This window comes from Martes martes (assembly GCF_963455335.1).
Source record: "Martes martes genome assembly, chromosome: 9".
In the NCBI taxonomy this organism is placed as follows: Eukaryota; Metazoa; Chordata; class Mammalia; order Carnivora; family Mustelidae; genus Martes; species Martes martes.
In genome coordinates this window covers 67,022,898-67,041,161 of record NC_137896.1, presented here as the reverse complement: position 1 = coordinate 67,041,161, position 18,264 = coordinate 67,022,898, and the positions used below count along the sequence as shown (strand labels likewise).

At 41.1% G+C, this 18,264-nt stretch overlaps 1 protein-coding gene across 1 annotated transcript; it reads right to left on the bottom strand.

Annotated features, from left to right (window-relative positions):
• Positions 1–1,022: 1,022 nt before the first annotated feature.
• Positions 1,023–15,194, bottom strand: EPCAM (epithelial cell adhesion molecule). The gene is made up of 9 exons (XM_080814204.1): positions 14,843–15,194; positions 12,398–12,505; positions 11,728–11,974; positions 10,728–10,793; positions 9,205–9,268; positions 7,786–7,887; positions 6,357–6,557; positions 4,450–4,494; positions 1,023–2,896 (listed from the first exon to the last, which is right to left on the bottom strand). Exons 1-9 carry the CDS (start codon positions 15,180–15,182, stop codon positions 2,855–2,857), a joined length of 1,215 nt encoding a protein of 404 aa, XP_080670330.1. The 5' UTR covers positions 15,183–15,194; the 3' UTR covers positions 1,023–2,854.
• Positions 15,195–18,264: the final 3,070 nt, after the last annotated feature.

Below are 18,264 nucleotides of genomic sequence, written 5' to 3'. Positions count from 1 at the left end.
GTACACCTGAAACTAATACAACACTGTACGTGAACTACACTGGAATTAAAATAAAATTTAAAAAAAAAGTTTGATAAGAAGAAAAAGGAATGGTAGCTTGTTAGGGAGGTCAGTGGGAATTTTTAAAGGAGTTTGGGGGGATGTTTTAGGATGATGGAAAAGAGTTGTGAAATTATGTTCCATCTATCAGAAGTGTATTTGTGGAGGACAAACTTTCCTCTACCCTCTTAGATCCAGTTCCTGGGAGTATGTGAATTAATCTGACACCAGGCAGATCAACAGGAGGCAGTTTTTAATACTATATCCACAGGAGCAGAAAATTTTAATAAGGCTAAATCCTGAGAATATCAGTATTTCAGAGTCAGGGGAGACTAACGCCAGTTATGACAAAGAAGAAAATCTGTAAATAACATACCAGGGTAGGAAATGGGAGAGTCATCATGGTGATTAGCTGTGGAGAGATCACATGATTAAACACTGGGGAAAAAGGGCCATAGCTTCAGAAGAGAGGACAGAAATGTGAGGGCATGGATTGAAGAACGTGTTATTATCGATTTATTGCCTCTTAACTGCACATCCACTTTTCTCGCCTGCTCGGCAAAGATGCACCTGAAGCTTTGTCAGTAGAGGGCGCAGCACAGATGGAAAAAGAGGAAAGGGGTTAGCTCCCCTTGCAACACCTAGTATTCCCCATGGCACAGCACCCAGGGCTTCTCCAGCACATGGCTGTTCTGCAGGCAACAGCAGCCAGCAGCAGCCAGCAGCAGCAAACAGCTTCCCTCAGAATCTGCTCCCACTCTCAAATTATAAAAGGCACCTTTATGGAGGGTCTTTGCTGTCTACACCTCCTTAAGAATAGCTTTTGCCCAGCACTGGAGAGCAGGGATCAACAAGCATTTTCCTTAAAGGACCAGAATGAATATTTTAGGTTGTACCAGCCATTGAGTCTGACACTACTCTTTTTCTACAGTGCAAAGCAGCCACACACAGTAAATGAACATAGCTGTGGTCCAACAGAACTTAATAGACACTGACATTTTTATTGCACATAATGTTCACATACATGAGAACATTCTTTTCAAATATTTAAAAATGCAAAAACCATTCTTACCTCCCAGACTATGTAAAAACAGGTGGTGGGCCAGGCTGCAGGCTCGAGTTCAAGGTCTCCTGTGCTGGAGGGCAGGTTTTCAGTGAGCCCCTCCAGTGCAGCCTCACAACAGCAACTTCTTGCTCTTCAGGGAGCCACCATGCCCTTTCCCATGTGGTCTGGATCTCAGTCCATGGAGTAGGGCTTAGGAGAAAGTAGAGCACTTTGGGTGCTCTCTCATCCCTAGGGGTAATGGCTGCTCCTTATTATCTGCTTTTCATGTTCTCCTTACTTCCTACTAGCTGTATCCATTTCTATTGCTGCATAACAAATTACCACAAATTTAGCATCTGAAGACCATGAATCTTCACAATCTCAGTTTCCATGGGTCAGGGGTCTAGGCATCGTGAGAGGATCTTTTCCCCAGGTTCTCAAGATTCCAGCGATGTTGGCCAGGGCTATGATCTCACCTGGAGCTGGGGTCCTCTTCCAAGGTCACTCTGTGCTGGCAAAATTCAGTTCCTGAGGTTCTAGGACTGAGGACCTCCCCTCAGCCCGCTGTTCCCTGATAGGCGACCCTCTCCACAACATGGCAGTCTGCTTTAAGGATAAAGGGAGAACGCATCTACAGTTTCTACTTCTTGTCTTCTACCTTTGGGCACTTTTATAATCTCCCTTTTAACTCAGTCAAGTTATTACGGATCTTAATCACATCTACACCTAAAATCTCCTGGCCATTGCCAAAAAATGTAACTTAATCTTGGGAGTGGGAGTTCATCATATTCACAGGCCCTACCCATACTCTAGGGGAGGGGATTATATAGGGGATACACATCAGAGATAAGAACTCTTGGGTCCCATCCTAGAATTCAGCCTATTACAGAAGGGATAAAAATCTTTGTTCAATCTAGCTTTTACATTTTCTTTAATGTTGTTCTTTTCATAGTGTTTTAAAACATTTCCTACTGAAAGCAAAAAACTTCAGGATACTTTAACTTCATATAAAATGTGTTTGTACTACAATTACTCATTACGTAAGATGTTAAACGACTGGTGCTTTAATTCAACCAAGTACATCATTCATGGTTCACAACATTCTCCATCAATTCTGCCCCAAGGCATAAGTGTTTGCCAAAGTGATTTGTTTAAAACAGAAATTTAGATTCATTCAGAATGAAACTGTTTGATTTTCCTGTTAGAACTTAGGTATTTTAGGTTATACATTTTATATTGAATTCACATGATTATAGATACTCATACAAAACTCTTGTAATTTGTAGTTAGCATTTAGAGCATTTCTCAACTTGTTACCTTATGCATATACTGTGAAATTTGATTCAGTGACTCAAAAGTTAGGAAATTCAGTTTTAAAATGTTTTATTTCACAGTTTATAAAAAAAAAGTGTATGTACAAGACTCAAAGTAAATAGAAAGGCAGCTTTCAATCACAAATGGATGAGACAGTAGTCATTCAAACTCTACTGTGGAAGCATATTTAAGTCACACGCCTCAATGTTAGGCATAATAACTATGCAGTCCAAGTTCTGGGTTTTATATCACATCTGCAAAGATAAGACCCTGTGGTCAAATTGTAAGATTGGTAAAGTCAATCTGAAACTGCTTATATACTGAGTACAGGCTTTACTATTACAAATAGAAGATGTTAACTAACAAAATAGCAGTCCTCAAAGATCTTTGTCCTATGCTTATACACCAGCAATCTACTAATTCTCCTTCTTGTAGTTACTCTTCAAATTGTAGTCATTATGCATTGAGTTCCCTATGCATCTCACCCATCTCCTTTATCTGAAATAGAAGAGAAAAAAATTTTAGGTAATTTTCCAACCTTTTGTTCATCCTGAAACGTTATAAAAAAAGAGGAAAGCAAGATGGATTATTCCGTTTATGAGCCTTATTTGGAAAAAGTAAAAAATGTACTACAAGGAAGCACACACTGAATGCATGACTCAAAGAATCTGGAGGTACGATGGCCAAAGTGATGGGGAAGTAGCAGGTGAGCTAGGTCTATAAGAATGGATACAGGCTTTATTAAATGTATGCCATTTTTACATCCAGTAAGAATCAATGTATTTTCTATGATCAATCTTTTAATGTTACAGATGAGGACACTGAGTTCAGAATTAGGTGACTTGTACCAGACCACATAGTTAGTTATATAGGCAGAACTGAGACAAGATGATGGAAACTACCACTGCTGGCAAACATTCTACCATGTGGCATGCATGGGACCAATACTTTATACCGACTACTTTGTTTAATCCTTACAACAGGTCTGTAGTATCATCCCCAGTTTATAGATAAGGAAACATGGAGGCTTAAAGAAGTTAAATAACTTGCCTGCCCAGCTAACAAGTAGTCAGACCCACAACTGTATTACCATACTATAATACACTGTCATTCCACCTTTCTGTTATGCTTCAGTTCAGGGAGTCTGTCCCCTAGACCTGTGGTCACTAAACCAGGTAAGCCAGATGATCAACTATGATATGGGAAAAAAAGTTACAACTTTCTAGTTCTACTGGATTGTTTTCAGTATTCTTTTACATTTCTGTGTTTCTTTTAAGATATTAGTAAAAAGCACATATACAACTATAAATAAATGCATAAATATGTAAAATGGTGGGTATACTGAAAATGTTATTGACAGGGTTCAGGAACAAGTGTGTTTCACATCCAATTCCAAGTGACTGACACACTAACGATCTGACAGTCTGTTTCCACACTAATGTACATGACTAGTTAGCATGCAACTGATCCAGTAGGACATAATCCAAAAAGTCTTTTTTAATGATTATTTCACTGGCATAGAGACAGTAAGTCAGGTCATCAGTCACAAGGAGCTTCTCCAACATGAATCCATAGAGTATGCCTCAAAGATTCCACTAAAAGCTGACACTTCAGCAAACAAAAATGTAGGCTTCCTATCCACTCCTTTTTGAGGCAGAACTCAGTATTAGCTGGTCTGCTGTGGAACTCATGCAAGAGAATGTAAGTATAGGGCACATGGGTGGCTCAGATGATTAAGGGTCTGCCTTCAGTGCAGGTCATAATCTCAGGCTCCTGAGCTCCGCATCCTGCCTCCCCTCAGCAGGGAGTCTGCTTGCCCCTCTGCCTCTCTCCCCACTTATGCTTGCTCTCTCAATAAATAAAATCTTTAAAAAAAAAAAAAAAAAAGGGAATGTAAATAATGAAGCATTGAAAGACAGTCCCTAACCCTAAGGACTATACTATAAAGGGGCACCAACATAACTGAGTCCTCTCAGTGTCTAGAAAGGTATGGTGATTATCAGGAATAGGAAATTTTAAAAGGAGCTCTTTGTATAAAGTAATCCATTTACCTCAGCCTTCTCATACTTTGCCATTCTGTTCTTTCTGGAAATAACCTGAATGGAAGAAAAATGATTACTATTTAAAGACTGCTATCCAAAGAAAAAGTTGATCTAAATTGACACATAAATGCTTTTCACGGATACAACTCATATCTGAATAAATTTAACTTTAAAAATCTAGCCACAGACATTATTCCTTAAATTAAAATTTCCCTACGAAACTAAAAGAAAAAAAAAGCCTACACTTATCATGCGGTGCACTATGTATAGAATTGCTGTATCATTATGTTGTACACCTGAAACTAATATAACACTGAATATTGTACTTAAAAAAAAAAAAATCAAAAAAACTTTCAAGACCTCCTTCCTCCCAAACCAAAATCTTTTGGAACAACAAAAAGCCTAGCACAACCAGTGAAACAAACCAAAAAACTGCACTGAGAAAACCATGAATAATCTTTAATAAAATCTAACAGCCTGGTAAGTAACTTTGCATTTTCTGTTCCATCCTTATACAAATATACACAAAAATATATGTGCATGAGCTCTGGGGAAGGGGAGGCAGTCTAAAAAAATGGGATCATATAATATCACTTCTCTCTTTGCACAGCCTGTATAATCACTGGAACTTTTCCAGATCAAAAGCTATAGATTATACTCATTCTTTTTAATAACTTTACTCCATAACATGGATATTCCACAATCTATTTGTCAGTTCTCCTACAAATGTACACAAGTCATTTCCAGATTGATCCTTACTAGCAACACTATAATACATAGCCCTGACCATGCTTCCTACGAACCTGTGCTTTTGTTTCTGCAGGACAATTTGATTTCTATGACTCTCTCATGTGTTTATTTCCCATCTGGATTTCTTCTGTAAATCCTCTATCCAGGCCTTTTGCTATTCTTTATTTAAACTCATTATATATTATGCGTAACAACCTTTTTCATTTTACGCATCATGAATATTTTCCCCCAGCCGATCATTGACATTTTTCACTTTCCAGTATCTTTGCCATACAAAATGTTTAATTTCAATTCAGTCAAATATGTATCTTTTTGTTCATGGATTCCAGATTTCTCCCCTTACTTGCTTCCCTTTACCACAAGATTGTACACACATTTCCTAAATTAATTTTGAGACTTGTTCTAATTTTTTAACACTCTGGACTATCATCTACCTGGAATTTGGGTTTGAAAATGGATACACTGCTCCACGATGTGCCTTTCACACAGTGGGCAACATGGCCTGCCGTGGCGGGGTGAAATAGGAACGCACACTTTTTTCCTTCTAGATGGAGAGCCAAGTGTAAGTCCACTGAACCGAAAATCCAAGTTCCCACATATCCTCAAATCTATTTCTAAATTCCGCTACGCTGTTAAGATTTGTAATGCTGGAGCACCCTTACATTTCTAGAGTAAACCCTGCTGTTCAGGTGGTGCTTCTACTGAAGCACTGCTAAATTTGATTTGTGAATCTTCTGTTTAGAATCGCTCTTCATGTTTACCACTTCCGATCCTTTCCATGGTAACGTTAACTGGGTTCTATTATTGCATTTCACTGAATGGTCTGGGAGTTCAGGGATTTTGCACTGATGCTGGCAGGACCGACTTGTGGACTGTTTGAGCGAGAGAACTGATGGACATTTGCTGCCCGACAGCCAGCCACATAACTGACCTGTGAGGGGCTCAGCTACAAGTTTTTCTCAGATTGGTATCCTTTCTTGCTTCAGAAAGGGACTGTTTTATAGAAAAGGACCAGATGCAAGAGATTCGTTCACTATACGGAATTATAAAAAATGAAGCTTTTCTTTCGTGAACATGTTCCAGAACATGGTAGTAGCTCTCTCACGCTGTCACCTTTTCGTGAAAGAATATGCCCTTAAGAGAAAGCTGACTTGTTCTATACTCACCAGCACAACAATTCCAGCAATAACTGCTAAGGTCACGACCACAATGACAGCAATAATACCAGCTTGCAGACCCTGCATCGAAAATTCAGGTGGTTTTTCATCAACATAGTAGATAGCAGTTCGACCGGGATCCAGATCCAACTGTTCCCCATTTATTCTCAGGTCCATTCTGCTGGAATGGAACAAGGATTCATCTTTAACCTATATTGAGAAGGAGAGAAACAATTTAAAATATTTAAGAAAACCCACCATGGGGACGCCTGGGTGGTTCAGTCATTAGGTGTCTGCCTTTGGCTCAGGTCATGATCCTTGGGTCCTGGGATTGAGTTCCACATCTGGCTCCCTGCTCAGCAGGAGCCTGCTTCTCCCTCTGCCTGCTCTGCCTGCTCCTTCCCTTGCTTGTGCTGACAAATAAATAAAATCTTAAAAAAAAAAAAAGAAAGAAAGGAAAGAAAACCCACCACAGCCACACAGAATTACTTGTCAATTATACACCAAAAGAACTGCTGCCAAGGATTTTTGTAGTTTCAGTGGTAACATTCTCACGTGCTCAAACTTTAAAAAACCTTCACTGCAGGAAACTTTCCTGCATGTATTAAAGTAGAAAGAATAGTATAATGAAGTCCTGTTATTCCTATCATTCCGGATTCAACAATATAAACAGGTGGCCAACCTTCTTCAATCCGTTCTTCCTTCCATCCTTCCTCCCTCCCTCTCCCCCAGGCCAGTTTATTTTAAAGCAAATACCAGGTTTCATCAGAAAATGGCTCAATAGAATATATTAAAGTTTATTTTTTATAATAATAAAGTAGAAACAAATTATTTATCTTTTTAAAAAGATTTTATTTATTTATTTGACAGAGAGAGCACAAGTAAGCAGGGAGGCAGGCGGGGGGTGGGGAGCAGGCTCCCCACTGAGCAGAGAGCCCGATTCGGGGCTCGATCCCAGGACCCTGAGATCATGATCTGAGCTGAAGGAAGAGGCTTAACCCACTGAGCCACCCAGGCACCCCCGGAAACAAATTATTTTAATCACACTAGTTCCACAGCATTTCTTACTTAACTTCTTGTGCACGGACACTATAATGGGATATACACACAAACTAAGTAACTATCAAGGATGCAATAGGTCAGAATTATGAGAGAAAATATTCTAGGTAAAAGAATTTGAAAAAAAGGCATAAATATCCAACAAACAGGTCAGAAAGGTGTGTGAGAAAGATGAATGGGTCGGATGAGGACAAAGTTAATTGCAGCATAAGAACCACGAGGACAAAGTTAACTGCAGCACAAGAACCACTCGGAGAACAGAGGGGTGGCTGATGTGTAAGTGGAGAAAAAGATGATGAAAGATCTTAAATCCATTGAGACATGACAGACAATATTACATTTCTAAACACGGGAATAAAACAAAGAAGATTATACTCACATCTTTTTCAAAATAGTAAGCCACATCAGCTATGTCCACATCACTCTGAGTTTTCTGAGATGAATTTTGCATCAGATCAATAGTGATAAGATCATTTTCATACTGCGGGAGAAATGAAAAATGCAAATTATTATCAATACAACCAAAATCATGTAAAAATATCATGTTTCAAAAATCTGAATATTCAGTTTTTTATTTTCTGTAATCCATACGTGTCAGTGTTCCTTTCCATTAGCAGGTAACTGTAATTCACAAATCTTTAGGAGATTTTAAAATCTATCCAAGGGAAGACAGCAATGCAAATAAAGGTAAAGATGATGCGTATTTTCTTTTCAGAAGAGTGTTTTCTTCCCTTGAAAAAAAACTTAAAACAAGATATTAAAGTATCTTATTTGAGGACACCTGGGTGGGAGCTTGGTTCTCCCTCTTTCTGCTTGCCATTCCCCTTGCTTATGGCTCTCTGTCAAATAATTAAATCTTTAAAAAAATTTTTTTTAAATAAATGAAGTACCTTATTTGAAAAAAAATTTTTTTTTAATTTGAGGGTGCCTGGCTGGCTCAGTTGATAGAGCATGCAACTCTTGATCTCAGGGTCATGAGTTCAAGCCTCACACTGGTCAAAGAGCTTACTTTAAAAACAAAACAAAAAATAAAGTATCTTATGTAGTTAGAACTACTTTAAAAATAAAATGCTAGGGGCTCCTGGGTGGCTCAGTTGGTTAAGCATCTGCCTTTGGCTCAGGTCATGATCTCACGGTCTTGGGATGGAGCCCCACATTGGGATCCCTGCTCAATGGGGAATCTGCTTCTCCCTCTGTGCTCACTGCGCACACACTTTCTCAAATAAATAAATAAAATCTTAAAAAAAATAAAATGCTTAAGAAATGCAATCGAAAATGCAATATGCATTTACCATGTTCTGCTTTTAAGGAGCAGAAAAGTATAGTCCCTCCTGTCCTTAAAAATGACATCAATTTTCTGCCTTGAAAAAGTTCCATCACACTGGGGCACCTGGGTGGCTCAGTGGGTTAAAGCCTCTGCTTTCGGCTCAGGTCATGATCCCAGGGTCCTGGGATGGAGCCCTACATGGGCGGGGGGGGGGGGGAGGGTCCTCTGCTCAGCAGGGAGCCTGCTTCCACCCCCCCTGACTATTTGTGATCTCTGTCTGTCAAATAAATAAATAAAATCTTAAAAAAAGTTCCATCGCATTATTCAAGTATTTTTCAACCAGAGATATTACATTTTCCTTAAGGACAAAACAGGTTTTCAAAGATTACGGAAAGAAAACAAGAAATTTGAATTATTAAGTGTCCTGGGTTTAAACAGTTGTTCAAATGCAGCTTAACCACTATCAAAAGTCATACTCTATATTTCACTAAGTTTCAGCTAAAGCTCATTTACTAAAAACAAACATCTTACCAGAATATTTGTGATATATTTTGGATCCAGCTGATAACGAGTTGTGATTATATCCTTAAGTGCACTGCAAATAATTAAATAATTAAAAATAATAAATAATAAATAATTTATAAATAATTTAAAAACGCATACTACATAACATTAAGAAGCACTTTTTTTTTAAGAAGCACTACTTTTTAACTAGGCAGGTAGTTCAAGCTCTAGAACTGTCATTAATCAAACTCGTTTTTAAAATGTTATGCCATTTTGCAACTAACAGTGATGCTAAAACTGCCGAGTTATAGTTTGATTAGAAATAGGATATTTAAACAGGATCCTAGTTCTGCTCACAGATTATAATTATTAATTACAAAGAGGTGAGGCACTTCGGTGGCTCGGTTAACTCGGTTAACGTCTGCCCTCAGCTCAGGTCATGATCCCAGGGCCCTGGGATTAATCCCGTGTCAGGTTCCCTGTTCCGCAGAGTGTCTGCTTCTCCCTGTGCCCCTCTCCCTGCTTGTGCACACTCTTTCTCTCTTTCAAATAAATAAAATCTTTTTTAAAAATTAAAAAAAATTATTACAAAGAAGTAACCAGTAACTCTAGATTACAAACCTGATAGATATCTCCTTAACCACAGTTAACATCACTAATAAAGAAACAAGAAGACATCATGTGCTTCCTGATGTGAAGTACTAAGAAGGACACACGATAACTTACGAAATTTTTCTGTCAAAAATGCTTAGCCTAGATTTAATTATGAGGAAACATCAGGTAAATCTAAATCTGAGGGACAGCCTATGAAATAATCTGCCTATACTCTGCAACAATATCACCATCATGAAGAGGTGAAGGACTAAGAAAGGCCAAGACCATGTTCCATATTAAAAGAGACTAAAGCATCACAACAACTAAATCCAATACATGATCTTAGATTGGGTTCTGGATGAAAGGGGGAAAAATTACCATAAAGATCAATGTTGGGAAAAATGATGCAATATGGTATAACATTAAATCTCCTGAATCTGGTAACTGTAGAGTGGTTATATTAACAGAGTGCCTTCTGGGGAGCCTGGCTAGCTGAGTTGGTAGAGCATGCGACTCTTATCTTGGGGTTGTGAGTTCAAGTCCCACACTGGGCTTAGAGATTACAAGAAAGAGAAAGAGAAAAGAAAAAAAGAGTGTCTTTTATTCCTAGGGAAAGATACACTGCAGCATTTAGCTATAAAGGGGCAAGTCTACAACTTGTTCTCAGATGGTTCTGGGAAAAAATATCTACACATGTTTAGGGAGATATACAAAATACACACAAACATAAAAAGAAAATGGGGCAAAATGTTCATTGGTGACTCTGAGTGGAGAGTACCATAGGAATCTGTACTATTCTTGCAACTCTATTTCAAAATAAGGTTAAAACATTATAGTATACTATTATTTTTCCATAAACACAAAGAAGTATTAAGACTTGTTTTAGTTTCTCTAATGGCTTAGAATGAAAACCTGAATACCATCTGTGCAAATATAATGCACCTAACAGTACGTACGTTCTCAAACTTTCTGTATCATAAGGTGTTTCTCTAGTTTTGTGCTTCAGTTCAATGATGATCCAGCTGTAAGGTAAAAAGACAGTATTTTATGACTATACCAACTCAGCCTTTTATAGTATTTTCCTAATAAGCTAACAGCAAAATTCCCAAGTGGAACTCCAGTACAATCAACAAAAAAGGATTCATGCAATAGGTTTGCCCTTCATTTCTTCCTTGGCCCCCACACATTGCTCATAAAGCACTCATCCAGGAGAAAACACCCTTTTGAACACGTCAACCTCTGGCTTTGGGCCACCATATTCAAGGTCATGTAAAGTCAAGGCTTAGCTGGTCATGCTAGGCCACATTCATGGAAAGAGACAAAAAGGCACTGAGAGAAAGAGAAAAGTGACCATGAGGCTCCAGAAGACCAAAGGAGAGAGTGCCTTTCTAGGTGTGGATGACTTTCCAGCTCTAGCCACTTTTAATAAAGCCTCTTTTGTTTAAGCTAGCTTGAGTGTGTTTCTGTTCCTTTTTACTGTATAAAATAAATATTATTTTAATTTTTATTTAAATTCTAGTTCATTAACACACAGTGCAACACTGGTTTTAGGGGTAACCATACCTCGTTTTAAGACACAATAAATGAGTAAATATATAAACAAAACAACCTAAGTTTTTCACATACACTTAACACTAACTGAACTTTCAAATCTGACGAGTGTTAAGGAAAAATAGAAGAGGAAAACCATGTTTAGTATACTACCACAAGGAAAAATTTTTAAATAAGAAAAACATATTACTAGTGAAGGGTCTATAACAAACTGGTGACATCAGTTCTGTGGAGGTTAACTGGGTAGCTGGGGGAAGGGTTGAGATAAAATGGAAACTGCACTGTATACATACCCTTTCCTCTCTTTTGAATTCTAAACCACCAAATCATATTACATATTCAAAAATAAATTTACTTAAACAAATCTGAAAAGCATGAAAACAAGAATATGAGAGCCCGACTCACTAGGTCCGCACTCGTTCGGAGCAGGATATTTCCTCGTCATTATCCTTATCTGTTCTTCGGACCCCTGCAGTGTTCACACACCAGCACGTGGTGGTGCCATTGCACTGCTTGGCTTTAAAGAGCCCCTTCTCATCACAGTCAGGATCATAGAGCCCATCATTATTCTGGAAAGCCCCCTCAGGTCTCACTCTTCTCCCAGACTTTGAGCTGGTCATTTCCGCCTTCATCACCAAACATTTGGTTGCCACTGTAAAGAAACCTTAATGTCACACTGAAAAGGAACTGCAGTTTTATGCTTAAGGAAAAAAAAATTTAATTTGGGGTGCCTGGATGGCTCAGTCATTAAGCATATGCCTTGAGCCCCGCATTTGGTTCCTTGATCAGTGGGAGGCCTGCTTCTCCCTCTCCCACTCCCCATCCCCGCTTGTATTCCCTCTTTCTCTCTTTCAAATAAATAAAATCTTAAAAAATTTAACTCCAAAGATTATTGCAGACTTAAATGTTCCCATGTTCACTTTCTAAATTTTAAGACGCTTCAGCTATGAGATGATTTTGACAAAATAATATGATTCAAATTTGAGCCCAAAGAATGCTTCTCGACTTGAGATACATCAATTTAAAAAGGCTAGGTCAAAATACAATTTAAAGGCAATGAGGATATTCTACTCACGTTTTGAGCAAATGACGGAATTTTGTGCACCAAGCGAAGTACACTCACACTGACCATGTGTGTTCAAAGAGCAGTTTGTGGTCAGTTTGTAGTTTTCACAGACACATGCTAGATAAATTAAAAAAACAAAATCCCTTTTTACAATGTGAATCCGACTACGAACTCTGGTGTCTCAGCTAAATTACACTCTAACAATAATGCCTAAGTTACAGAGCCACAAAGCCTTAAAATGTTTTATTTTTCAGCTGTAATTTGAGTGGCTGATACTGTGGTGAACGGTTTGTATATATTCTACAGACACATAGTCTAATTTGCATGCATTCCGATTTTTTTAAGCCAAGAATATAGCCTTCCAAAAATCAGATTCAGCTCTGTCTCCATGACACTCCCAGTCTCAGATCCTTCCCTCCCCAGGTACTGCTAGACAAACCCTCGCCTGTTAGCTACTGACTCTTCCTGAAAATCAACAATTGCAATTCTAAGATCAGGAATAATTCGCATTTCCTCCCTCCTCTCAGCCCGTTTCCTTAAAAAGAGATGTTTGCTTTTGAGCTTAATGGTAACACGGCCAACCCTTGGACAATTTTGTGTCTTGGAAAAATTATACTTTCACATGAACTTGGGGGCACTTTTGTTTGTGGCCTTCCTAACCAAATTAAATCCTAGTACCCAACTTCGAAAGTGATATTACACAGCTTATCCTGGATAGTAATGTCAGTTTAATAGTTGTATCTTTGGGCACCTGGGTGGCTCAGTCGGTTAAACAACTGCTTTCTGCTGGGGTCATGGTCCCAGAATCCTGGGATCCAGAGTCCCACCCACATCAGGCTCCCAGCTCAGGGGGGAGTCTACTTCTCCCTCTCCCTCTGCCCCTCCATCTGCTCCTTCTCTCTCTCTCTCTCTCTCAAATAAATAAAATTTTTTAAAAAATGGTTTTATCTTTGACTACCTCAAAAGTTCGTTTTAACTTCAAAATGGCTAGTCCATCTAATTCATTTTAATTGTTAGCTAACAACAAAACCACTGTGACAAACCAAAGAATTTTTATACTGCTTCAAATGTCAAGTGGGCTTTAGTTATTTCCTGTTTAAGTTATAATTAATATGAACCACCTATATAATCCGTCCAGCACTAAACTCAGTATTGGGATCACAAAAGGAGACAGCGGCTGTCCTCAGGGAGTTAAAAGCCTTATGCAGCACTCTACTGTATAGAGGCTCAAAAGCACCTTTTCATGTCCAAGGGATGTGAAATTTAAAACAGACCAATCAGGTATAGATTTTCCTGAACCTATAGCAACTACCATCACTTTAAAGCAATTTAAGATTAAGTACTTAGACTTGGACTGGAGCTAGAAAAACAGGAGTTGATTACACACATTATTTTGAAATTGTAATGAGTTAGACCCATGCTCCGTTGGGGAAGGTTTCCTTTCCAGGAAGCTCTGGCCAATTGTCACTCTATCTTTGGCCACTATCTCACAAAAAAATCAAGAGATGGCAGAGAAGATGTTTATTCCAAACTAAGAAAACCGTGATCAAACCACATGTCCATTATGGGGATAGGAGCGCGGCGACCTTCCACACTAGAGACTGTCCCGTCACCACTTACATTGTGGTTTCCAAGACTAAAAGAAACGGAAAACTCTGGATGTTATGTGGGACTAAAAACATATACACACACAAGATATAGAACTGTGTTTCCGTCTAGGGCAATGTTTACAGCAATGTCCAAAAGAAAAATATACTGGAATTAGTAATGGAATTCTCTTCAAGTGCTGGGATTGTGGGTTTGTTTTGGTTTTGGCTTTTACTCTTTACACATACCGGTATTTCTGGGTTCCCTACAGTAAACCTGGCATTACCTACACATGCTTAAAAAAGGGGAAACACCCCCACTCACACGACAGGTTGTGAAGGCCCACGACTAGCCTCCGCGCGCAGGTGCGTAGCGGCCCCGGCGGCCTCCCTGCAGCCACCTGTCCCGCCCCGAGACCCACATCCGGGGCCAGCCACAGGTGCCGAGGGGCGGGGCAGGCCAGCGGGGTGGGGGTGGGGGGGCGCTGCCAACTCCCCTCCCGGCGCCGGCTAGTTTCCGCCCGCTACGACCCCAAGCGTGCGCCCAGGCCGGAGGAGGTAGGCGCGCACAGACGGCGCCGAAAAGTCCCTGGACATGGCCACTCGGTTCCCTCCCTGCCCCGCTCCCCTGCTCCGGTCCATCTTCTTGGAGAGCAGTGCAAAGCGGCGAAATGAGGCGGCTCCCTCGCGGCCGTGCGAGCGGGCGCCTTCCCGCCGCCTCCTGCGCGCAGAGGAGCCTGGGCTGGGGCAGCCCCGCGCGGTCCGTTCCAGACGGGAAGGCGCGGCCGGCCGCCCCTTCACCACCATCTCCGTCTCGGATGCCGAGGAGCGTCCCCGTCCGGCCCAAGCCCAGAACTCTGTTCCTTACCTTTCTGAGCCACGGCCACCGCCACGGTGGCCGCCGCGAACATAAGCCCGAACGCGAGGACCTGGGGGCGCGCCATACTGCGCGCGTCGTCGAGAGGGGCGCGAGGCGGGCTGGGGGCTCGCGGGAAGGCTCGCGGAGGGAGCGGGGCGCCGGGAGCCCACTGGCCGGCCGGGGACGCGTGGGACAGCGTCGGAAGGACGGCGGCGAGGGCTGCAGCGCGGACGGAGCGAGCTCGCCGAGGGACTGCGCACTCTGCGGACGCGGCGGGGCGGAGCAAAGCAAACCTGCCGGTCCTGGCGGCCCCGCCTCCCGGGCCCGGCCCCACGCTGCTCACCTCCATCCGCAGGTCCCCCGCGATGAGTCACCGCCTGGGGGCGGGCGGGCGGGAGCAAGCGCCCCTCCCCCACACCCGGCGCGGCCGTTGGGGCGCCACCCTCTCCCCAGGTGTTAGCAAGCGGCGCCCAGTCCCGCGCGGCCGGCAGGTGCTTCCTCCTGCGGCAGTCCGTAGGGGCTGGAAGGGCGGTGGGCTGCGACTGTGACGGTTGGCAAGGACCGTTGGTGGCCACGGAGAAAAACTGAGTCTTCCTTTTACCAGAGGAAGCACGACGTTGCACCTTGAAGAAATGGGGCCCCAAGGAAAGAGAGGTCTGGGAAGAGGAAGGTGGAAGCTGAAATGGAGGAATACAAAGGGAAGCGGGAATACCGTCCGAACCACAATTTTTTTAAAAAAGTCGACCTTTGAGCTTCACCTGGCGGCCATACTCCTTTGAAACTAGAAAAGAGAACTCTCCCTGGCTTTGGGGTGGGGGGGAGATGACAAATTCATGTTCTTTATAATCCTCATTCTTTTACCGTTTTTATAAGCACTTTTAGCACTTTTGGATATAAGAAAAGATGTTCCCATAGAGCCAAATGATGAGAACTGAGATGATTCGGGCTTCGATTAATATTGCAGAACAATGTTGATGGATCTTTTGAAGTAGATATGAAGGACAGTCATTTGTTTCAGTGCAAATGAATTCAAATTACAACATGCTATTATTACGGTCTTAAAATAATTGTAATGCCTTGAGGCTTTCTGAGTATTGTTTTTAATGTTATTTTGACTAGCTGTAATAGGATAACCTGGTGTTTTTTTAAAACAACTTCTTTTAAAGATTTTATTTATTTATTTGACAGACAGAGATCACGAGTAGGCAGAGAGGCAGAGAGAGAGAGAGAGAGGAGGAAGCGGGCTCCCTGCTGAGCAGAGAGCCCGACGCGGGGCTCGATTCTAGGACCCTGAGATCATGACCTGGGCCGGCGGCAGAGGCTTTAACCCACTGAGCCAACCAGGCACCCCAGGATAACCTGTTTTAAAAGGCTTTTTTTTTTTTTTTTTCAGTTTTAGAGTTCAAAAGAGGAAAGATGAAAAAGCAATTTTAAGATTCAACTAAATTCGATCAATATTTACAAGTGTATATCAAGTAAAAAATTATGAGGAATAATTATTGAGCAATAATGTAAGTAATGTAAGTAATGTAATGTAAGTAATAATGTAAGTTGCCAGTTGATTAATGTAAATAGTCCCATTACAGTGAGTACCTGTAAAATTTGAATTTTACGTGGACATTAAATAAGCTGTTTAACTACTTAATGGTTAACTTTGTAAGAAAATCCTGTCAGTCTTCTAAACCTGTAAATCTGAGTTACTAGACCTGATTTTGGAACTTCGCAATCTGTTCAGCAATTTCAGGGAAAAGAATAGTAGTATCAAATCAGGAACAAGTTATCAACTTGGTTTTTTGCATTTTGGATATTTTCAGGAAGTTACACACTGCCAGCCCCCAAACCATACATACTTTTCCCAAGAATAATCTCACTGATTTTTGTGGCTTTATTTGCAAAATGTTCCATTGCGTGGTCTAACTCTGACCTAATCAAGAAGAAACTTGTTGGGCACCGGGGTGGCTCAGTTGTTAAGCGGCTGCCTTTGGCTCAGGTGGTGATCCCAGGGTCCTGGGATCCAGGTCCACATCAGGCTCCCTGCTCAGTGGGAAGCTTGCTTCTCCCTCTCTTGCTCCCCCTGCTTGTGTTCCCTCTCTCTCTGTGTCTCGGTAAAATAAAATCTTAAAAAAGAAGAAGAAACTTGTCTTTTAACTTGACGGATGTTTATTAAATTGTTCATCACAAAGTAATTGAGTAAATATGATTACTAAATAAATGACAAGATACCACACTAATCTCTGACTCACTGTAGCTGAGTATATGACCAAGATAGTTTGTTTTTATAGCTCTTTAACATCTCTGCAGTTTGTCACTCATTGCTCAAAATTAATTTTATGCTTTGATTGTGAATCTTATAGGGTACCAGGGCCATACTGAAGAACATGTCTTAATATTTTTTAAAATTTTCATATCCAAGTATACTCCTAAAACTATTCTCAAATTTTACAGATGTTACTTTCAAATGTTGACAGTAGCCAGTTTGCTGTATAATATTTGATTAAGAAATATGACAAGTTAGCCCCATTTTGAGCTCCCTGGTCAGTGGGGAGTCCGCTTCTCCCTGTCCCTTTGCCCCTCCTCCTGCTTGTGCTAGCGTTTGCTCTCTCTCTCCCTCTCTCTCAAATAAATAAATAAAATCTTTGTGGGGACCTGGGTGGCTTAGTTAGATAAACAGCTGCCTTTGGCTTAGGTCCTGGGATTGAGCCCCGAGTCTGGCTCCCTGTTGAGCAGGGAGCCTACTTCCCTCTCTTCCTCTGCCTGCCACTCCCCTTGCTTGTGCTCTCCGTCTCTCTGTCAAATGAATAAATAAAATCTTTAAAAAAAATCTTTAAAAAAAAAGACGAGGGGCGCCTGGGTGGCTCAGCGGGTTAGGGCCTCTGCCTTTGGCTCAGGTCACGATCCTGGAGTTCTGGGATCGAGCCCCGCATCGGGATCTCTGCTCGGCAGGGAACCTGCTTCCTCCTCTCTCTCCGCCTGCTTCTCTGCCTACTTGTGATGTCTGTCAAATAAATAAAATCTTTAAAAAAAAAATAAAAAATAAAAAAAACCGAGATTAAAAATTAAGCTTTTCTGACCAAACACCTGCCATCAATAAGAACCAAATTAAAAAACCAATATCAAAACCAAAGAATGGATGGAAATGGAAAGAAACTAATTAATAAAAATATAATTGGTAGTACAGGGGTAGCTGGGTTGCTCAGTTGGTTAAGCATTTTTTTTAAGATACTATTTGACAGAACAAGTAGGGGAGCAGCAGGCAAAGGCAGAGGAGGAAACAGGCTCCTGCTGAACAGGGAGTTCAGTGTGGGACTCAATCCCAGGACCTTGGCATCATAACCTCAGCTGAAGGCAGAGGCTTAACCCACTGAGCCACCCAGGTGCCCAACATTGGCTCTTGTTATCAGCCCGGGTCTTCATTTCAGGGTCATGAGGGT